Source organism: Apium graveolens, chromosome 6 (assembly GCF_009905375.1).
Source record: "Apium graveolens cultivar Ventura chromosome 6, ASM990537v1, whole genome shotgun sequence".
Taxonomy (NCBI): Eukaryota; Viridiplantae; Streptophyta; class Magnoliopsida; order Apiales; family Apiaceae; genus Apium; species Apium graveolens.
This window is the reverse complement of record NC_133652.1, coordinates 274,040,512-274,064,302: the sequence shown is the minus strand read 5'-3', so window position 1 is coordinate 274,064,302 and position 23,791 is coordinate 274,040,512. Positions and strand designations below refer to the sequence as shown.

General features: G+C 32.4%; 2 protein-coding genes and 1 non-coding gene across 4 annotated transcripts; 1 reads left to right on the top strand and 2 right to left on the bottom strand.

Moving 5' to 3' along the window:
* Nucleotides 1-588: 588 nt before the first annotated feature.
* LOC141668546 (uncharacterized) lies at nucleotides 589-5,386 on the top strand. The gene is made up of 3 exons (XM_074475460.1): nucleotides 589-749; nucleotides 1,401-1,663; nucleotides 5,092-5,386. The coding sequence occupies exons 1-2, from the start codon at nucleotides 674-676 to the stop codon at nucleotides 1,622-1,624; spliced, it is 300 nt and encodes a 99-aa protein (XP_074331561.1). The 5' UTR covers nucleotides 589-673; the 3' UTR covers nucleotides 1,625-1,663; nucleotides 5,092-5,386.
* Nucleotides 5,387-6,436: 1,050 nt separating this feature from the next.
* On the bottom strand, nucleotides 6,437-11,710 carry LOC141667798 (KH domain-containing protein At1g09660/At1g09670). 2 transcript variants are annotated; one of them, XM_074474421.1, is made up of 8 exons: nucleotides 11,519-11,710; nucleotides 10,927-11,087; nucleotides 10,030-10,115; nucleotides 9,122-9,270; nucleotides 8,444-8,575; nucleotides 8,242-8,358; nucleotides 6,922-7,065; nucleotides 6,437-6,842 (listed from the first exon to the last, which is right to left on the bottom strand). In XM_074474421.1, the coding sequence occupies exons 2-8, from the start codon at nucleotides 11,040-11,042 to the stop codon at nucleotides 6,678-6,680; spliced, it is 909 nt and encodes a 302-aa protein (XP_074330522.1). In that variant the 5' UTR covers nucleotides 11,043-11,087; nucleotides 11,519-11,710; the 3' UTR covers nucleotides 6,437-6,677. The 2 variants fall into 2 exon arrangements, with proteins under 2 accessions (XP_074330522.1, XP_074330523.1); XM_074474422.1 differs by lacking the exon at nucleotides 11,519-11,710 and adding an exon at nucleotides 11,280-11,450.
* An 11,037-nt stretch (nucleotides 11,711-22,747) lies between these two features.
* On the bottom strand, nucleotides 22,748-22,854 carry LOC141670240 (small nucleolar RNA R71). The gene has a single exon (XR_012554480.1). It is a non-coding gene; the product is annotated as a small nucleolar RNA R71 (small nucleolar RNA).
* Nucleotides 22,855-23,791: the final 937 nt, after the last annotated feature.

Below are 23,791 nucleotides of genomic sequence, written 5' to 3'. Positions count from 1 at the left end.
TTTTTTCTCAAAGACAAATAAGCCGTCCATGGGAAAAATGTAGATAACACACATATGGAACATAATCCGTCGAAGTATATTGGTAAATTTAAATGAGGGAGATGTATCAATAATTTTTTTGGATAGTTAATTTATAATATAATTTAACAAAATTTTTAGAATTACAATGGATGTAATCTAACAAAATCCCTATGTTGTACAATTCGAAGAAAGTCGATCAATTTTTGGATACTATTAAAAAGTATAAAATATGAGCATCAATTTCGAAAATCATAATTATTTCATTAAGGTACCGATTTGTGTTTTATGGGACGATTTTTAAAAATCAGATAATTTATTGACATTTTATCAAAAAATGATCAAAATGGATAAATTCTTTTGCCCAATTTTTAAATAATTTATTAATGATATGTGAAAAATCGACCGATTTTTATAATAATTTATATAAGCAGTAAAATAGTTGAAAATATTTTAGTGTATCTGTAATTCTGTATGTGTAAAATAAAAAATCCAGTAAGCTCATAAATGCAAATAACTAGAAAGATGGGGTAGTTAGTTGAATTCTAGGAAAAAGAAAAAGAAAACATTAGCGTATTATTACAGGCCAAAAAGACATTACTAATAACGTAGGTAGAGAGAGAAAGAGAAAGGAGTCATAGAGAGAGAAAGGAGGATGAACGAGATCTCGTGTTCAAGTTGGTTGCGTTATCTGCTCTTCTTCTCTTCACTTTCTCTGCATCTCATTCCAGGTTCTTCTTTATTCACTTCAATCCTTCTTTATTTATGTATGTATTTGTGTCTATGTTTCCTTTATATGTTTCTGTTGTAATTGATCAGACATGTTAAGATTGATTGAATTTGTTGTTAAATTACGTTTTTAGCCTCTGTTTGTGTTGAAATTTATGTTTAATTTTTACTTTTTGCTGTTGTAAATTTGTAATTCAGTAATTTATGGACTGCTCAGGCTAAAATTGTGATAGGTGGAATATTGATTGTTTTTTTTAAAAAATTAATGTGAAAAAAGGTGTTGTTAGTAAGTACAGTGATCATTGTTGTTTTGAGTAAATACTGGAAGTCGGAAGAGGTTGTTATATTGTATGAATGAAACTGAGGTATACAGCTCAAGTTAAGTAAGTTATATATTGAGAATACCGGTTTTGGCGTATAGCATAATTTAGCTGTGTTTATGTAAGATTCAAACAACGAATATTTTGTCGAGTTTGGTTTGTGTGAAAACAAGATATGCGAATAGGTCATGTTATGGTGTATACGATAGATAATGTAGCTTTGGTTGTTATCTACGGTTTCAGGTATTAATTAGAATGTTTAAATAAATGTAATTTATGTCACGACATTTTTCAATTTAAAATGTGCCCTTAGACGAGTTTTACATATTTCAGGCTTGACTGATGATTCCAAAGATGGGAAAAAGAAAGCTGCCTCTAGTAAGAGTAAGGGGACAGGAGTAGTCATCATATGCATTGTTATTTTGATAGTTGTGCTTTTGGCCGTATTCCTTTTCAAATATTGGCAAAAGAAGAAACGTGAAGAGCAGTATGCCCGCTTGCTAAAGTTGTTTGAAGAGGATGATGAACTTGAGGTTGAACTTGGGCTTCGGGATTGAGACTGCATCCCAGTTTTATCTTAGTTCATATAGTTGAAGGTTTGGTTTAGCCTTATACAAAATTTTCGACATAATTTTTGTGTTTTCATTTGTGTCTCACTCAGTTAAGAAACCAACAAGATATCCTGCTCTTTGTATATTGGAGAAATGATTATGTATTTCTATTTCTTTCCTGTTTGACGGGCATTTTACTTTAATGACTGCATTCACTTACAATGATGCACACAAATCTTTGGACCCTTTGTTTTAAGCTTATCTATGAAACTGCAGATACCTTTCATTAGAGAATTTAGGAAGTAACTGCTCAGTAGTATTAGCTGGAATGATGAAGCTCAAAATCCAAGTACCTACTTGTTACAAGGGTATTAAACCATTCAAGAGGCAATATATGGAGGCTCCATTTCAATTTGAAGACCTTAACTCTATATTCTTTGCTCATTCTGTGTCCTACTCATAACTTGTGCACTTCTAGGTGTTGCATGTTAGTAGACCAAACCTATCAAGTGTTTCCACTTTGGGAGTCTGAGGGGAGGGGAGGGGGGGGGGGTTGAGGCCTGCACAGCCTAAAGCACTACTTCCAAGTATCAGTTTTTGTAAAAATCCCCTAAATTTGGAAGTCATAGAAACTTTGGTAATAAAGTTGTTGCATGTACGTAAATGTTGTCAATAGGATTGCTAAGAAATTTGTTGACTACGTATTTCCCAAAGAATTATGCTTTCTAGACTTTGGAATTTGCAGTCATTCCGTCGTACTTAACCTGTTTAAGCAATCCTATCATGTTAGGCCTATAATGAACTGTAGAGGGGGTGAATACAGATAAACAATCAAATCGAAATAACAGACACAATTGAGAGAACAGTTTTATTATTGATGTATAAAAACTAATTACAATACTTTCTCAAAGGATGAACAAATATCCTTGAGAGCTGTTAGGTTATATGAATAATATAACAAAGTTCGAACCACTTATAGTGTAAACCTAATATGTACACAATCAATAAGGAATCCTCCTACAATACAATAAGGAATCATATAACATATCCATCTATTGATTGATACAATAAGTAAAGTCCTACACCGACATATCTCTGCAAATATTTCCTCCTTTGATATCTCCTGATTTCCAGCTCGACAGATACTGATGTAAGTAAATCTTTATGACAAAAGCTGATCAGCAAATACTGATGGTAAATGTTGATGACGTCACCTTTGTCAAATACTGATATCAAACACTAATCAATAAACTCTGATAGTTTATATTCAGATATCATCAATTTCTTATAACAATCTATTCAACTTGTACATTATATAAATATGTACAAGTTCCTAATTGATGATGTCAAAACTATCTAAATGCAGAAATACAACAGATATCCAATCTTAAAATCAGTGCTTTCAGACTTTACTTAAGTCTTGAACTCTAGTAAACCCAGTAGCATCATCAAAGAATTTCTTAAGTAGATTTGCCTCAAGAACATTCAAATACATCTCCATCCTCTGTTTGATATCCTTGAGCTCCTCTGTAGATTTATCATTTTGATAGATAGCATCTCTGAGGTCATGTAGATTAGATCTTCCAAGTGACAAGTCATCCAGTTCCACAAAAGCCAACTTTCTTTCCATCAGGGTTGAAAGTGAGACTTTTACACCTATAGACATGATCACCTTGCCTCCTCCAATAGGTATATCAACAGTGTTTCCAGATTCATTAATATATTTTGGAGTGTATTTTGACTTGTAAGTCATTCCTCTCTGCTTTCCTGTATACTAGGTTCTTCAGATAAGCAGACTATCCGACAGTAGTAGAGTTGATTACCTTTAGTAATGTAATGACATATTCTAGCTCTTGCCATGGTTTATCTCTCATATGTTGTGAAATCTTCAACCTTTTACCAGACTCCAGAAAATACATCTTTTTCTTAGACTTACTTGTGTCATACAAATGAAGCACTATTTAAAAATATATGATCTTCCGTAAATCTTCAAGCTCCTATTCCTGTCAGATTTCCAGGCTCTCGTAGAATTAAAGCATTGCTAGTGTAAGTATTAGCATTTGGAAGTCCCAAGTCAGCTCTTCTTCCAGCTCTTCTAGACTGTGAATTAACACTGTAGATTTTATTGATAGTCTGAGAAGAATCTCTTTTAGGTGCAGGTGTCTTGCTTCCCCATGACAACTTCTTCTTTTCTTCAAGAGTTAACTCTGGCTTATCAGAGTTTGGGCCTTCTGAATCAGAGTTTAAATTTCTGTCAGGATTTGAAATATCAGCTTTTACTCATTGAATTGTATTGTCAACAAGTTGAGTAGTATCAGTGATTGTGACTGGTTGAAATTCAACAGTTAATTCTCCAACTTGAGCATTGTTAGTGGTTGGAATGATTTGTAATTTCTCAGCCCAATCAGATCCAGGATTTAACTTTCTCTTCTTGTGAACCTGATTAGCTTCTTCTTCAAGAACTTTTCCTTCATCAGCATCATCATGAGCTTGACTTACTGAATAGACTTAATCTATCAATATTTGAATTTTAGTAAATGCTGATTTCTTTTTGAGGCCTTAGTTTTTGACTTCTCACCAACCTTTTCTTTTCCCTTATAACTCATATCAGCATTTAATATAGCTTGAGACCTTAGAACTGGTCTTTCAGCTTTAGTTTGGCTGATTTCTTTTATTACTACTCCTTTGGTTGGCCTATTTTCAGGAACATTTTCATATAGTGAGATAGTATCAGAAGTTACTGGTCTCAAGGATTTGAATTCCTCTTCCATAAGCCTCAGTTGCTCAAGATCAACTCCTGGATTTTCTCTTTCAAAAATCTTTCTACAATAGAGTTGTCTTTTTACCTTTAAACTTCAATGTCTATAAAATCTGACTTCTAAGTATCAGTTTCTTTAAAGACATCCTAAATTTGAAAGTCTTAGAAACATTAGTAATAAAGCTGTTGCATATATGTAACTGTTGCCAGTTGGATTGCTAAGAAATTTGTAGACTACGGATTTCCTCCAGGATTATGCTTTCTAGACTTTGAAATTTGCGGTCATTCCGTCACACTTCACCTGTTTAAGCAATCTTATCAATTTCTAGGTAATCTTGGGGGATATTTATACCATCTTTTCAATTATTCTTTCCCGATTATAAAAACCTAATCTCAAGCTCTCCATGTTTTTTTCATTTTTAAGAGCCCACCTCATAAAAATGAATTACCGAGTGAATGAAATTTCGTCCGCAGGATAACACCATGGACTATATGTAGTTTCATTTTGGATAGATAGGCCAGCAATGCGGGAAATATTAATTCTAGTGACCAGCATAGCTGTCATAGTAATACTGTTCTGATTGCATGTGGTTCTTGCTTTCTGGCAATCTTCTATAAATTGAGATATCTGCAGTTCATTTTTTATCATTCTCGTTGTTGTTACTTTGTTTCTAGATATCTTGCATAATTTCTTACTCGAAGGCCTTATGCACAGGTTTAAATGGCAATACTCTTGCAACAACCAATCCTTGCAAGGTCCTGGGAGCTGGTAAGAGAGAGATACTATTGGCGGCACAAGTTTCGTTCCAAATTTATAGCATTTGTATTAGAGATATTATTGGATGGCACAAGTTCCGTTCCATATCTGTAGTAGCTGTATTAATATAATTACAATTTCAAGTTTTCCTACCTTTTTCCATTCTTTAACATGCGTGAGAGTATACAGTCCTGTAAAAAATACATTGATCAATAAAAATGCGTGAATATACCCAAATCTCTTGTAATCAGAACTAGTTTAGTCTTCTATTTTTCTTGTTACATAAATGATCTGTTTCCAATAATCTCAACCCTCAAGTCTTGTTTGTACAGGCATAATGAATGTTGCAGCCTTTTTTTTGCCAGTTTTGCAGCTCTTGAGTAGCATAATGGAGAAAGAAATTGTGTGATGTAGCCATATAGAATTCGGATTGCAAAGCTGCTTGATTCTTTAGAAACCCAGATACTTGCCATTTAGATTTTTACCATTGTACATACATCTATCTCGGTGTTCTCAACTCCAAAGCCAGAGTAGTAGGCTCCCGCAATTTGCAGAAGACTAATAATAAACTTGTATTAGAAAACGATACCAATTGATGAGAAATAAGCAAGTGATTGTCTAAAGCACTAGTTAAGTTTGACACTAAATGAATGCTAAATGTTTTTTTGGAAGATAGACTCGGGGTAAATACACATGCATGGAAAGCTGAAAAAAAAATAACAAATGATAAAAGCGACCTATATATTGTGTCCGTTTGGGAAATCTTAAAATTAATAACTTATCACTTAAAATATATAAGTGACTTATAAGTTATAAGTAGATAAAAACTTATAAATTATATAAGTGTTTGAACATTCTACTTATAAGTTAGATTTTTTTTTTTACTTAAATGAGTTAAAATAAATAATTTTTAAATACAATTTTTTCTTAATTCTTGGATTTTAAATTTAAATAACATTTACAAACATATATTTTAAAATTAAAATTAATAAAAAAGTGAAAAATCAAAATAAGTTGAGAAAAAATACATTATTACTTACATTCAACTCATCGATAAGTAGTTACGGATCTATAAGTCAATAAGTTACTTATTTGATGGTAGTCAAACAGGCCCGATCATATGCATTAATGCAGCTTAATCTACAAAGCATTGCCATACATAAATCATATTAAATGCAAAGACAATTGGCATATATTTCTTCGCTTACTTTTGGTTTAGCGGAGAAGTAAAGATTTTACGAACAACTCAGTTCTGCAAATTACATCTAAGTATCTGAACTTTTAAATGTGAGATGTCCAAATATGTTTCTGCAACTGATGAATGTTATATAAAAAAACCAAAAATCCAAGAGAACGCGATCAATAACTATGATGTCCTATAATCAAAATTATAAAGCAGACCAAGCCAGGTATCTCAACTGGCTTTAAAAAATCAAGCGTTCCTGTGTGTTTTTTCCGGCAGTTTATATCCTTGAGGCAACTACCAATAACCAAAAACTATTGTTTCAGCAAAGAAAATCAAATGACTGTCTATCATGTTAAAGCTATCTTCCGGTCTTGGCCCGTTTCATACCAGCACTGTTAAATGGAGACATGCTCGGGCTTGGGCTCATGCTTGGGCTCATGCTAGGGCTTTCCTCCCTTAGGGTACCATTCAACATGGCCAGTTCTCTCAACTGTTGTTTCTTATAGATATCCATGGACTCGTCCTGGAGAGAAAGATGAATTAGATGTCTACGCATGACCAATAATAGAGAAGAAATATTGGCAAGGTTAAGTTAACCATACCACTGGTTTCAAAAGGTTTTCCAGTAAAGCCACAGCATGATCCAAGCGAGATTCTATTATATCTTCTGGAAACTCAGCCTCTACCAGCAAATGCAGTGGCTCATTCAAGTGCTCATAGCCAGGCTTATCTTTCAGCTTCTCTTCCTGGTCAAGGAGAAAAGAAAAAGACGCGTCTTCAGAAATTTAATTTTTCTGTTAGAATTACTGTAATTCATGTTTATAACAAAATTTCCCGAAACCATCAAGCAAAAAAACAATATTCACAAGAAATTATACAAACTTTATACAAAAAGTGCCAGGACATAACTGGTATCAAAGTATCAGGCAAAAATAAAATAAAACGTGCTGCAAAGGTAAATTTCTAATGTTCATAAATTGTGCAGATTGACCAAGTTACTGTGCTTAATCTGACCGCCGCCTAGTCCAGCATATATCAAGGTACATCTTCAGTGAACAGGCCACCTAGTCTAGCATGTAAATCTTTGGTTGAAATTAACTTAAATTAAATACCCCTGCGGCCCTGCCTTGAAAGGAAGGTGACTTTTCCTTGAAGTTGCTATTAGACACTATCCTTTATTTCATTTACTTCTTTAAGGAAGCTTGAACAGTTGAGGGAACTTAGGTCGAGGCGATGAATGATCTAGATAATATTAAGAATATAATAGAACCATAATGTCCAAACGAAAGCAAATAAATTCCTAAATGGAGGCCACGAGGAGGATTATTAAATTAAATATATGAGCACTTGAGCAGGGCTCAAGGTAGCGTGGAATGGTTCTATAACTAATGGGTTTCACTTGCAAACGAATAAAGTAACATAACAGCAAAAAATATCAGATCTGAAAATATAATAAGGGATGTTAGATTGAAAAAGTGATTGGCTTCCGATTTGCTAACCTCGGTCCTACAGTTTTGTATTCAAAATGTCCTTATAGCAAACATATTAATATATCCAAGAAGACTCAACTTAGAGAACTGCCATATAAAGTTAAGCTTGACCACTAAGGAAATATACTAAAGGATGATGGATTATCATTATTTTTTTCTCTTTCTTTTGCTTCCAATGTTCTTCCAGCTACTTCGCTTTAAGGTGACACCCATAGTGTTTGTATAATTTTATATGCAGAACATTAACGTCAAACAGAAAGTGAATAGTTCTTGGTCATAGCATTACTAATTTAACATTTCTGTTCTTTATTAGCAAAAAAGTACTTTAAAAAGGTCTAGTTTTATTGTCCTAAATTATACGAACACGTATTAAGCAATTTTGAAGTTCGCTGTTTAAAAAAAAGTATTGAAAGAGGATGGGCTTTTAGATACCTTCATTGAGTCCTTCACCGAGCCCCGGCCTCTTATGAATATTCTGCACTCAGTCATAGCTTCTATCCTTTTCAGAGAATTTCCACGAGGTCCCAAGATCCGACCAACAAAATTAAACTGCCGTGCTTTTGTATTAGAAGGGAACCAAAAGAATCATCAAGGCAAACATAGATAAATGATGGCAGGGTATATCAGTACTTACATTTGGGAATTTTTCCAATGGAACATCAAGTCTAATAACTCGCTTGATAACAGGTATAGGGAAACCTGGGGATGAAGGCCAACCTAAAGAGGCAGCTTGAAATGGATCCATCCTTCGTACGAGGCCAATGTCCTGATGCAAAGACCATTAAATAATTATAGTTTCCTATCAAGTTCTAGCAAGCTCATTGGCCATTTCAACTTGATGCTTCCACGTTTCCAGGATTAAAGATAAAATTCTATATCTAAATGATAATATAGCTCCTAATATATTACCAATGATTCCTAGTTATCAAGCACAATTATGACCCTAAAATGATAATAGGACTCTGACATCTTACTTCTATGAAAGGATGGGATGAAAATTCTTTTGTTTAAGGTATACTACAAGGAAAAACATGTGATTATCCTTGAAATTAGTATCAACCAAGCTATGATGCACAGGCTTTGTCCCAGCATTACTATCATCCATTAGACATTCTGAAGAACATCGATCTTTCTGAATAACATGTGTGTGGGGCCAATGTAATATAAATCATAATGTCCTTATTATAAATTTTTAATACCGTTGGTGCAAAGGGTGCAAAGCTAGTTGATACTTCATTCCGAGCTAATGATAGGAGACATGTATGCTAAATAACAAGGCTATTAATGTCAGCATGAATAATAATAATATTACTTGTGGTGCTTGCATTGGAGGCCACGACTCCATATCAACTGGCCCTCCATTAGGCTGCTGGCCAAAAGATCTGTATGATCGTTCATTCCCCAATCTTTCATGATCCACAATATTCTGGTTTGATCCTAATCCTGAAGCACGCATGATTTCTGAAAATGAAGAGCAATTAGACATTAACAAGGTTCAATTAATAAGAAAAGGTGGCAGTACAGTCACTAAAGTAGCATTTTAGAGATGATGACAACAAGGTTTGCACACGTAATGTACTCTTGAAACAATTCCAAAAACATACAAAAATATTCTCAAATCTTAATGGGAAAAGAAAAGGAATAAATTCCACTATCATTCCTTCAAGAACATGTATCATGTATGAGCTTCATCACAATAGAATTAAACAGCTGTTTTGGTGGCAAAGGATCATAATTTATACATATGATCCAGACAGATACGAGACTGGTTTATTTAAGATAATGTCCTAATAATAGTTATAGGCTTGCTGACGGAAACTAATGTATTTAGGTTTTGGGAAGCATATTAAACCTAACAATCAAGAATGACAATTTACAGATGCGGCGATATTAGTACTATTGTTTGTCAATTTGGTATGAAAACAATGACCTGACATGACATGTTATACATGACTATTTTAGTTATTTTACAATTATAAAATCTTGACCTGATACTTTTGGCAGTAAGTGCAACTTCTGCCGCATATACAAAAATTGTAACGTATCTTCAGATTATTCCCCAATAAATACAATTACAAGTAGGCCCAAGAGGCGGAAGCTTGCTCTCCGCGCAATTTTATTACTTTCTTTACCATGAAGCTGATAATAGAAATTTACTTACTACTGATGTTCCACAAATATATAAATCGCGGAGCAAAAAGTACTCTTTTTTGGACTAACCTTGACTTAGAAGCCTGCTGCACACCGGCATAACCTGCGTAAACGGCGCCAACTTTTGCCTCTCCGCCAATAATTCTGACAGATATCTGCAAATAAATACCAGATAAATCAAGATGAAATAAGGGTACATCATAAAGGCAACAAGATAAAGTTTAATAGCCAATTAATTTATGTGTAACTATAAGTTACCAATTGCTTCATTAAACATGTGCGCCTAAATTCAAGATAACAGAACCTTTACCTCATGCTTAAATAGTTACATATAGAAAGCAAGCCTCATTAGTAAACAATCTCTTTTTGTAAGGTTATCATCCCATTAACATCTTGTCATCTCCAATTAAATAGAAAAAATAACATAAATGTAACACATACCAGATACAAGCATGAAATCATCATAAAACCCCTTCAAATGCGAGGGACACAGAACAATAAACTGAAGAAATGCATAATCTCTCAAGATACTGAAGGAACACAGATTCTCATTGGGACCGACATAAAAATTAAGTCATGTCCACCCTCCCTAGCCTTCACAATTGAGATTAAGATACAAAACTTGAGATAAAACATCGACATTCAAATAAAATATTCAATTAGGCTGCATTCAGCGACCATGCCATAGATAACGCATACCAATAAAGAGAAACCATACAAATATAATTGAGCACAAAGGTTACAAAGCTTGCAACCATTATACACAACCAACACAATTACGGAAACAAACAACTCAATACAAAGTTTACTCAAAAAACCCCAACAACCAAATTCTAAATAGAAAGGTATCGAAAAACAAGACAAATGACAAAAATTACAAGTACGTCAATTCAAGTCCCAAATCTTGGCATACATACATATACACAAAAGTCCAAAACAAACACAAATAAAAAAACCAAAATTCACCTCTCTCGATCTGTAGGAGAGGAAGACCTATGCATTGGGCCCGGAACACCATGAACACCATGAACTCCAGTTGGTGAGTACTGAAAAAAGCTTCCAGGTGGAATCCTACTATCCATCTTTCTCAGATACCAAAAAAATTACTTTTTTTACAGCAATCAAATCTGTTTCAAGAATCAAAAAAGCCCATTAGTACCAAATACACAAAAACCAATTCAAACAAAACACACATGACAAAAAGATTCATTTTTAAAGCAATTCAACCTGATTCAACAATCAAGAAAGCCCACTGGTACTAAAACAACAAAAAACCATATCAACAAAACACACACAAACACACATAATAAAAAGATTACATTTTTACAGCAATTCAACCTGATTCAACAATCAAGAAAGCCCACTAGCACCAAAACAACAAAAACCCATATCAACAAAACACACACAAACACACACATAACAAAAAAGATCACATTTTTACAGCAATTCAACCAGTTTCAACAATCAAGAAAGCCCACTAGCACCAAAACAGCAAAACCCATCAACCAAAACACACACAAATGATAAAAAAAAACAAGATTTGAAAGCAAGGACTAACCAGAAATCTGAAGGAGGGTGGTGAGGATAGTAAAGAGGGGTGGTTGAATGGCTGCTGCTGACAGAAAAGAGGATTCAACTCTGCTCTTCTCAAAGTGGGCCCACCCCTCCTTCAGAAAATGACAGATGGTGAAAACCCCTCTTTGTGATACTTTTATTTCTTGTTGTCTGTATGTTGTATCCCCCTCTATATATCAGTGTGATGGCCAGGCCACATTTTTATATTACTAGTGTTTTATTTAGGGTTTTTTTCTTTGTGCTACAGATTTTTTTTGTTTTTTTGGTAAATATATTCATATGGGCTTTGGTCCATTAATATTTGGTTTTCTGAGGGGAAGTCCATGAGTTTTCTCCCTTTTTTTGTCGAGGAAAGTCCATGAGTTTTTTTTTCTTGTCAGGAGGAAAGTCCATGAGTTGAATATACATAGAACTATGTAAAATATATTTTCTACATATAATAAGTTGTGTTTTTTTTGAAGAAATTATATAATAATTTGTGTTGTTGATATATCAATATTTGTGAAATTTCAATTTTTAATGTGATATTTATAATGGAGTTGGTAAATGTGGATCATTCTTTAATAGTAAAGTATTAAAAGGTTAGGTATTATGTTATCGTATTATTTATATTTATATTTTTAACTTTTTTTCTAGGACAGATAAAAGGAGAACACTTTGTAAATTTGGAAATTAAGGTAGAATATTTACACACTACATAAAGTTATAATTATAATTTTTCATGTATTTCATTATTAACATAAAGATAAAAAGCACATTTGAAATTAACATAAAATATTCTTAAAACTATTTAAACCGGTAAGAGTAAATCCAACATCAAAACTTAGATAAAATATAAAAATAACGTCCTAGTAACTTAAAAATATATTAAGTTAACTCTATCTCCAAATATATTTAATATTTATTTTTAAAAGTACCTTTCATCATTGTAATACATAGTACAGAACGAAAAAGAGTGTTTGACTAATTAAAATAATTTATTATGAAATATAAGTTATGACAACCAGAGATGTGACTTAAAATATGACAAGAGTTTGTCTTATGGATGAGAATAAGAGTAAGTTCAACGGCGGTGCTGAGAGATATGTTATTTCTATAAAATAGCATATAAGAAAAAAATTCTACACCAATAGAGCATTAAAAATAGCAAAATGTTATAATTAGCCCTAAATATTGAACAAATTATAGATATTGATAATATTGTCACATGCAAGTGGGTAGACGGAGATAAATAGATATTTTTAAGAACATCTCTAATGGGGATTATCCCTTAGCTAAAAATATATTAAACATACCATAATTACATATTTTAAATATTATGTAAAAAATTATTCGTTCCAATGGCACATTTCCATTAGCTAAAAAATTAGCCAATTTCTTTACGTTGGCTACATTTTCCGAACATGTAGTAAAATTTCACACAATTTGTTACGATATTTAAATAATAAATTATATTTATAACAACCTGAAATAATACCAACATACAATTTTTAAAATATAGTCACTAATTATAGCCAACTCCATCGGAGTAAATAACCTTACAGTAAATTTTAAGATAATCTATATTTTAAATTATTTTAGCTAACAGTTTTAATAATACCGTTGGAGATGTTCTAAGTAGCAGTGACAAACATAATTGTGTATTTAAAGATAAATAGTTGAAATATAATTTTATTTGGAAATGTTTGGTATCATTTTTAAACTATCCATTGGAGTACAAGTTCTATTTTAATATCAAAATTCACTTACTCATTTCGAAAAGAGCAATAACTATACAAAATTTTGCAACACCGCTGGACTTACTCTTAAGGCATCACCGAAATATTATTAGATCAAATTTTTTTTGTCAAATCCACTAAATTTTAAACTTGAACATCATATAGGGCACATGTTGGATTAGCCGTAATTACTCAGTTTCCGTATCTTCAGATATATTTGCAAATTATATGTGACATCAAATTATTAATTAACTTGCAACTTTTGATAACCTTATTAACGTAGGAGAGATATCATCACCCAATCAATTAATAATTTGAGTTGAATCATCTTTTATTTAAAAAATTTATGATAGTTCACATAAACCATTCACACTAGTAAATCGTATTTCAAACTATGATATTTACCTTGAATAATCACACATACTTATTGCCAGTTTAAACATTTATTTCAACTATTCATATTAATTAAATGAGAAAATAATTTCAGCGATATGACATGATATTAAAATCAAGTTGCGTCATTATACACATAATAACTTATAAGTACGATTTCAACTCGACATGAACAATACCTGCATTAACAAATGGTACACTCCATCAATGTCATTAAAAAAATTAATAAGTTCGATAAATTCAACTTCAAATGTGTTGAACCATGATAATTTTTTATTATCTTATTTGATCCAACCTTTATTATGTTATAATAGATCATGCATGCACATAAAAGTTAAAGTTGCAAATGGTCAAAATAGAGAAAGATATCAGACAATTTGATTAAAATTATTTCTTTTTTTGGTTTCACAAAAAAAATGTGTGTGCTTTCAACGACCCTCATTCAATTGTAGAATTTACCAAAATAAATGAAGTATCGCGGAAGTATCAAAAAAGTTTCATGCAAATTTTTATTTGTTTACGACATTTGTGTTTTTACCACGAACTATATAACATGATTAAAGTTGTTTCTTTTTTTAGTTTAAAAAAATGTATGCAATTTCGTGAAGCTTCCATACAATTGTAAAACTTGCCAAAAGAAGTGAAACATCGTGGAAGCATCAATAAAGTTTCATGAAAATTTTTATTTGTTCACGGCATTTCTCTTTTCGTTACGTACAAGATAGGTGGGTTGATACCACACAACAATCCTCCCCTCAAAGAGTAACATGACCGTTCCATTAGATTCGAGGGCCCATGACGAAATTCTAAAAAATGTCTTAATCCCCCCCTTAAGATTAGACAATACTAACAAGAAACAATTTAAGCTAAATTTAAACATTAACCGTAATTATTAAACATCATCGTACTCACATAGAAAATGGTGATAAATTTTTTTTAACTAAAACTCGAATAGCTATATACTATATTATGTCTATGACTATAATATATATACATATACTTGTACTCATATATTTATAATACCATATAAAATAATTTTGACTAAAACTCAAATAATTATATACTATGTTATATCTATGACTATAATATATATAAATATAATTGTATTCGTATATTTATAAACTACATAATATTGACAATATAATAAAATATAAAAGTAGAAAGAGAAGGGAATTGGGGATTAAAGAGATGGGGATTGGGGATTCGAGTTATTGCCTGTTGTTGTGATTTCAGAAAGAGACAAAGTGTAGTGAGCAGAGTTTTGAAAAAAAAACAAAAAAAAATGAGGTATATTAATATTACTACATGGGTCTATAAGATTTCGGGCCCCTATACAAAAACCAGGCCCAGGGCAGTTGACCTGGTTGACCTTGCTATTGACTGGCCCTGACCAATAACCACAATTATGTGGTCTTACATCCACAGTTATCTATCTACATTTTGTACTGACATGATTCACCTCGCAAGAGGCTCATACTAATAGAGTTAATTGGATGCTCTATATATACCAAATAATTGTCCATTATCTACTCGATATGATATTTGGGTTAATTCCACCTTACATGTATATGATTTGATAATTTAACTATCACGAATGGAATGTAAAAAAAAACAATCAGGAATGAAAAAACACAATTGAAAAAATGGTCATTCATTTTAAAATTTTACTTATAGACCATGTAGTGAAAGACATGAACACAATATTTTAGATAAATAAGCCAAAGTTGCCCCATATTTATTAACATGTGTTTTCTTTGTTAGTACTTATTTAAAATGAGTACTTGTTTGGAAAGGAATCAGTCAAAGTGAATTATGGTCACTTGGTTAAAACATTAAATGAATGATATATATTTCATCGTTTTATCAAATACATGTAAATGACTTTTCTGAAATGCAAATTCGTTCATACTTTTTTTTATTGTCAAAAAACACTTTCACGTAGATAAATTGTATCAAAATACAATGGCCATCGCGAATGAGATTCTCTCATTTAAGAAAGTTTATTATCTAACCGAAGAGCATGTAAAATATCTGAAAATTTAGATAATAAAACATTCATCTCTGAAAAATAGAATATTTTGCAGAACCAACAATAAAATTAGTTAGAAACTAATTTAAAACCAAATTATGAAATACAGATAATAGATCTCAAGTTAACAAATAAAAAAAATTAACAAGATGTTAAAATATAAAATCTAACAAAGGGATTATCCTTTGGTTATAACCTTACTACTAAAATATTTAATTAATAATATATATAAGTATAAGTATCGTGTAAATATTTATATATATTTTGTATTTACCGATACATAGTATTTTGGTATACATTAAGGTGTAAAAATTTGGAAAACTCCAATCAACCAAGTACAAATCTAAAATACTAATTGTTTGCCTATACTTAATACACTTCATACTTATAAAAACTTTTATCCTACAAGATAACTTCAAATTAAATATAATTTGATATATCAATCTTCATTAAATAATAAAATTTGTATACACCAACGTCTAATATTTTGGCACGCACCAACTTATAACATTTTGGAAATATTCCAACAACCATCAAAGTTACAATAACCCATTAAAGGCACGAAAAGCCAAAATCCAGGACTATAATGAAGTGAACATATTCAATTACACTAATTAACTTAATTTTATTGGAATACTAATTGATACATAATTTATGAACTTACCTATTCTGAAAATATAACTGACAGTATAATGAATTGTTAAAAAATGTTATCATTTAAAGAACAATAAACAAAATAAATTTACCTGCCAAAAATGAATAAATCGAACAATCAAACTACCTTTTCAAATTTTAAAAATTAATTAAAAGTGTAACTTAAGAAATCAGGAATTAATAGCCGTTAAAGGAAAGGAAAAAGAAACTGATACTCACAAGCATTTATTCACAAACAATAATTATAATAACAAATAACGCAATAAATAGGCCCATTATCAACGCAATAAATAAGCCCATTATTTTTTATAACATGAAAACTCTCTAACACAAGAAAACTAAAAAAGAAAGAACTGAAAAAATTATAACAAGTTATCAAGTTTCAATGCATGAATGAATTAAAGAATTAAATTAAATTAATCAGTTACCCGTCGATTACCTTTTCATTAAAATTCAAATTAGGAAAGTGAGATCCTAATAACCAAATTAAAGGAAACTAAGGTAAAAACATTAATTTTAACCTAATTATACAATTATACAAGATAAAAGATCACAAAGAACAAATTAAATCTACTAAACAAAATATGAATCAAAAGAAATGTAAGCCAAATTAGTATGTAGGCGGTAAAGTTATTTTTTAGCAAGAGAGTAAATGATATTTTTTTATTTAATTATAATAACTAGTAAAGAGCATAATTTTTGTCAAAAAATAGTGATCAACAAATAGTCTTGACTCATGGTTAACCAATAGAAAGACTATGGCAGGAATACAAATTAAATGACATCGCACACTAAAGGAGAAGATGAATTTTGTTAACTATAATTGATTTACAATTTTACATAAAAAAGATGAAGATGAATTTTGTTAATAACGGTTAATATAATACATGAGTGAGTCTGATAAATGACAAGTAGAGGACAAAGAGAGGAAAACCACCAAAAAGATAAACAAATCAAAAATGTATAATCAACTTAACACCCCCTCGTTTTTATATGTAAAATGAATCAAGTCATGCATATTAGACACAAACAAAATGAACAAAAATTAAATGAAAAGAAAACTCAGTAACCCGTCTGAACATAAACAAAAATCATATACATTGAAACTTTTAATGATTATAAAATAATATAGATTGATCACAGATAATTAGTGCATATACATACCCACACCATTATAAACGAGTATGAAAGATGTTACCGGAAATAACAAGAGCATGCGAAAGTCACCGGATTTCAGGAGATAGTCGGAAGTAACCGGTCATCCATGTATATGTCGTATTTATTCATGCATATATGTTTCTTAATTGAAAAAGAAAATAACACCATACTTGTCGTCATCGCGTCCCTTGTAAGACGAGCGGAGATACAATCTATAAGCGACAAGACTCTCGCGATCCCGATCTCATTTACACGGAGCCCTGCATTTCGTCCCCAAACATAGGGCTTGAGCTAACAAACTGGACAAACCGGAACGTCTCGTCTCCTAGGGCGTCTTGTACCTGAGCAGTGGGAGCTGAAGTTGATGAAAGAGTTTTCGAAGACCATTGAGAAGGGGTTGCAAATGACGACTCATTTTTTCTCTCTCGGGTTTGTGTCGTTTCATGACTTAATGTTGTTCTCAAACAATATGAATCCTAATGACCCAAATATGAACCCTTTCCACCAAGAAAAATGGTCTTCATATCAACAAGACAGATCCTGACTATTTATTAACATGTAATCTATTATTTTTCTCACTCTCATCTTCTTTCATGTTATGCATACTACTACTAGGGGTGAGAATGGTTTCCAAAAACTGGTAAAATTAACCAAACTGAACAAATTGAACATTCAGGTTTTTTTCGATTTGGTTTGGTTATGGTTTTAAATTTTGAAAAATTAACATATTTGGGTTGGTTTTAGATTAATTAATATCCACCCTATATAACAAACTTAAGAGATTTTTTAATATTTAATGAATTATTTATTGTGACATTTGGGACTTATTTTATTTATTATTTCAAGATATTTTAGCTTATTTGTAATAGTTTTAGTCAGACATGAAACTATATGTATATTTTATGTTCTTGGCTAATTTTTTTTAACAAAAAATTGGCAACATCAAATATAAACGTAAATATACAGTCTTTTCTACTAGTGGTTCTAAACCTAAACCGATAAACCCAAACTGTTTAAAGTTTTGAATATCATGATTTTTGGCTTGGTTGTGGTTTGAAAAATTAAAAACCTCAAATTTATGAGTTCGCTGGTTTCGTGACTCAAACCCGTCCAAACCTCCTGATACTCACCTTTATCTACAACCTTTTTTTTTCGTCAATCTTTCTTTACATATTACATTAACCAATAGTTCATTATATTTTTAACACCTTGGTCCCACATCCCAACATGTGAAATGCAAATCATGATCTGGGAATGCATTTCTCAGTTAGCCATAGTGGTAGATAAAGGTGGACAAACAATGATTATTGCCATAACAATTTCACATTTTACAATAGTATGGTAGATTTGATAGGGTGAGAGAGGGGAAGAGGTGTGGCTTTGTAACCTCAAAATATTAAAAAGGGGAGACCGGTCATTACATATGATGGTTATTTTTTATATAATGAACTAGCCTGCAATGCCTATGATAATATGGTATGTTGTTTGATGTCACAAAATTTGTGAAATTTCAACTTTCTAATGTGATATTTATAATGCAACTGTGAAATATGGATCATTTCTTTAATAGTAAAGCAATAAAAAAAATTAGGCATTATGTTATCATATTTTCTATATCTATATTTTCAAAAAAAATTGAGCAAAGATAAAAAGAGCATACTTCATAAATTTGAAAATTAAATTAAAATATTCGCACACTACCTAAACTTGTGCTTATTATTTTTCGTGTATATCGTTATTAGAAGAAAGATAAAGGTACGTACGAAAATTAGTGTATGAAAATTAACATAGAATACTCCCAAAACTAATTGAACTTGTAATACTTTCATGTATCTCCTTAATTGCGAGTTATTCAATTTCCTTATCTTCAAAAATATCGGAAGATTAAATATGTAACAACAAATTATTAATATGATTAAAGTTTTTTCCTTTTTTAGTTTGAAATTTTTTTATTCATTTTCATAAGGATGACATGCAATTGTAGCACGTACTAGAAAAAGTGAAGCATCGTGGAAGTATCAATAAACATGCAAATCATCACGTGTTAGCTTTAATTAAAATTAAGAATTACGGGATTCATCATTCCTCTTTTTGCTACAAATTATGGAACATGATTAAAGTTATTTTTTTTTATTTTAAAAATATATATACACTTTCGCAAGGTTATCATTGTTGAGAATTGGCTAAGTTGAAGATCAGGATCTATGTCACAATCAGGATATGATCAACTGCTGTAATAGATTATCCGTTGAAAGCTTCAATATCATTCGTTGACGATCGTTAGTCATCCGTTGATATATATAAATGATTATCCATTGAAGCTAAATCATTTATTCGTTGATCAAAGCTATCCGTTGAGAATGACTTGGATGATAAGTCATGACTGTGAGATAAATCAGAAGGTGCTGATTTATATGATCGTAGTTGATTTAGATAGGTAAAGTGATAGAGTTATATTGTAACATATCTTGTACTTAATAGAGGACTGATTTGTAGCTGTGTAATATAAACATAGAATAGGTTATCACAATGTGGTGTACAATTCTAGTATTCGTATAACCTAGAAGCTCTTAAGAATATTGTTCTTGAGAGAGCTTTGTAACAGTTTATTAAAGATCAATATAAACTGTTATTTGATTCATATGTTCTTACTTTACTTTCATAATACATCGATTTTCTTAGCAATTGTATCCAACACCCCTTAAAAAATTACTTTACTGGGAAATAAGTGGTATCAGAGCGGTCAAATTAACTGTTAATTTGCAAATGTCAAGATGTCTGGAAGTAAGTATGAAAACATCAAAATTCCCATCCTAAAGAAAGCCGATTACTCTACATGGAGGGTAAAGATATTGATGCTCCTTAAAGCCATTGATGATTCATATGTTTATATCATCAAAACAGGACCTCCATATTCTATAGAAACTGTGGCTATATCTGCAGATGCTCCTGAACACTATGCCATAAAGGAAAAATTAAAGTGGTCAGATCCTGAAAAGCTGCGTTGCTTAAAATGCTAAAGTGAGGAATATTCTGCACAACAGTTTGGACAATGTGATGTCAAACAGAGTTATTGCCCGCAAGACTGCAAATGAGATATGGGATGCCTTGGAGACACAGTGCCAAGGTATGATGGTAATAAAGAAAAACAGAAGAGCTGTTCTTGTGCAAGAATATGAGCAATTTGATGCAAAGGCTGATGAGTCAATTACTGACATATATGATAGATTTCTGACACTGCTGAATGATCTATCATTGGTTGGAAAATAATATGAAAGGGAGGACAAACATCGATTCAAGTTTGGGGGTGTGATACGTGGGTTTTATATTTACTTGGAACGCTTCATTTCAGGCTTAAATTGGTGTCTTGGACTCAAGTATCTGGTATATTTGATGCGTTTTTGTGTTTTTGTATTGCAGGGCACTAGTTGGAGGAGGGAAGGGATTTACAAGGATTTTAAGCGATAAGAGATCAGATTTTGAAGTCTTGGCCATTTTCAAGTTGTATAGAATTTCGTTATCTTCGCGTGGGCAGTTGAATCGCCTAATTCTGATGAGAAGTACTCAAGATACGACCAAAAGAAGAATTGTCAAAAAATCACCAGAAGTCTGGCACGCCCGCGCTAGAACCGGCGCGCCCGCGCGGATTTTGGCGCGCCCGCGCCGCTCTTTTTGCCCCATAATCCTGTTTTGAGTAGAATTTGATAATTTTGAGGGTCCAAGTCCACTAGGGACTTATATATAGTGATAACAAGACGTTTTTAATAACAAAGAGCCAAGGGAGAGCATTGCGAAGACTTAGAGAGCACAAGACGGCTACGAAGAAGAAGACTTTTGTATTCTTCAATATAATTAATACTTTGGATGCTTGTTTTCGATTTATCCTTGAACCCTAGTACTCTTTTATTGTTTATTATCATATTTTCATTGGAACCCATGGTGACAATGAGTTCAATTATGAACTAATCATTGTCATGGGGTTCTAACGGATTTATCTATGGATTTCAATAGTTAATTATTTTATCATCCTTTGTGTGTGGTGATTTATGATTTCCTAGTTTGGTTGTGCTTATTCATCTTTGATGCGTAGCTAACATCTAAAATTGTTTGTTAATCTCTATTGAAGCGACAGTGAATATAGAGGTTTAGAACTTGCCATGCTAGCATAAGTTTATGTATGAATTGACATGCATAATTTGTGGGTAATTTTAACCATCTTATTCACCCTATGTAATCATGATAGATAACTTGTTTTTAAACCGTTATGTTTTCAATCTTTATAGACATATAGGGATTAAGCATAATTGGTGTCTATTCAACTTCTATCTTAATTGTGGATGTTTGATAGTAGAGTATACGTATAACGAAAGTTAGCGTATACTAGTTTTGTGTTATCTGATTAGTTGTCATCACCATCACATGCTAGGATTAAAGACATAAACTTTGACTGAAGTATTTAATGAAGTTAGAATCACATGTTTGTTCTCATATAAGTAATTCAATCTTAATTCTCGTAGTTAATGTTATTTAGTATAATCTCCTAGTTAAATCTAAACTCAATTTGTTATTTGTCTTAGCATTGAACGATAACCATACATTGTTGCATAAGTGCATAATCTGAACTTAACCTAAACCAGTCCATGTGGGAACAAACTTGACTTATATCTTATACTACTTGTGATCACGTACGCTTGCGTATATTTTCACGTGTTCTTTAGTACAAACAAGTTTTTGGCGCCGCTGCCGGGGACTCGGTGTTAAATTAAGTTTATGTGCTTGTCATCAGTAGTCGTTAAATTTCACTGACTCGGATTATTTTCTTACAAGGTTACTTTAGTCGTGTGTTTCAGGTACTCTAGTTTTTATTACAATGGGAGAACCAATAGTAGATACAAAAGTTTTGATGGATTATTCTCAACCAAAAATCAATGACATTCGAGCTAGCATTGCCAGACCAGCCATTGTTGCTAATACCTTTGAAATCAAGTCTAGCACGATTCAATGGGTACAGAATTTAGTCCAGTTTAGGGGTTCTCCAACGGAAGATCCCAATACGCACATCAGCGATTTCATAGAGATCTGCGACACCTTCAGGTTCAATGGTGTGTCTGAGGATGCGGTGAAACTGAGACTTTTCCCATTCTCTCTGAGGGACAAGGATAAGAGCTGGTTACACTCTCTACTATCTGGTTCGATTGCTACTTGGGAAGATCTTGCTCAAAAATTTCTCACTAAATTCTTCCATATGGCGAAGACAGCTGCAATCAGGAATGCTCTTACTCAATTTGCGCAGCAATCGGGAGAATCTCTATGTGAAGCTTGGGAGCGCTACAACGAGATGCTTAGGAAGTGTCCTCATCATGGAATGCCTGATTGGATGATCATCAATTCCTTCTATAATGGTTTGGGAGCACAATCAAGACCCATGCTCGATGCAACATCATGTGGAGCATTATGAACAAAGAGCTATGAGGAAGCTTATGATCTAATTGAGCTGATGACTACTAATGAATATCAGTATCCAACCAAGAGATTGCCACAGGGCAAGGTAGCAGGAGTTCTTGAAGTGTATACAGCTACAACTATCACTGCTCAACTAAAGGCGTTGTCTATGAAGATCATTTCTCTGGCTAACTATGGTGTTAATCAGATAACCGGTGTTTGTGAGCTGTGTGCAGGTTCACATGCGACGGAGCAATGCGCTATATCTAGTGAATTAGCTCAGTTTGTGAGCAACTTTCAGAGATCGCAACAACCAGTTCCAGACATTTATCATCCTGACAACTGGAATCATCCTAACTTTAGCTGGAGCAACAATCAGAATGCGATGTAACAGCCGTTCCAGCAGTTTGGAAACAAGTAATTCAATCCTCCTGGGGTTCAACAATAATTTGCACTAAGGCAACAGTTTCAGCCAATGGGAATGCAACAACAAACTCATGAAGGTGCAGGTCAATCTTCGATTGAAAAATCTGAATTGGAGGAGTTGAGGCTTATGTGCAAAAATCAAGCTCTTATATGCAAAAACCAGGCTGTTTCTATCAAGACTCTGGAGAACCAAATAGGGCAAATTGCTAACGCCTTATCGAATCGACACTTAGAAACGCTCTCTAGTGATACAAAAGCCAATCCAGGCAAGAGGGAAGTTAAAGAACAGGTGAACGCCATCACCTTGAGGTCTGGAAAGGTCGCAAGCCCCTAAATTCAGCAAGACGAAGAGTCTGAAAATTCTGTCCAGAATACAGGTGCGTCTGCACCCTTGCCAATTCCAAAAAATGAAATTGTAGCTGAAAAAGTTGTGCAG

Coding starts and splice junctions, on each gene's coding strand:
- LOC141668546 (XM_074475460.1), top strand. CDS start 674: ATGAACGAGATCTCGTGTTCAAGTTGGTTGCGTTATCTGCTCTTCTTC. Junction 750..1,400: donor TTCTCTGCATCTCATTCCAG/GTTCTTCTTTAT, acceptor TACATATTTCAG/GCTTGACTGATGATTCCAAA.
- LOC141667798 (XM_074474421.1), bottom strand. CDS start 11,042: ATGGATAGTAGGATTCCACCTGGAAGCTTTTTTCAGTACTCACCAACT. Junction 10,116..10,926: donor TCTCCTACAGATCGAGAGAG/GTGAATTTTGGT, acceptor ATTTATTTGCAG/ATATCTGTCAGAATTATTGG. Junction 7,066..8,241: donor CGGTGAAGGACTCAATGAAG/GTATCTAAAAGC, acceptor CTCCTTGACCAG/GAAGAGAAGCTGAAAGATAA.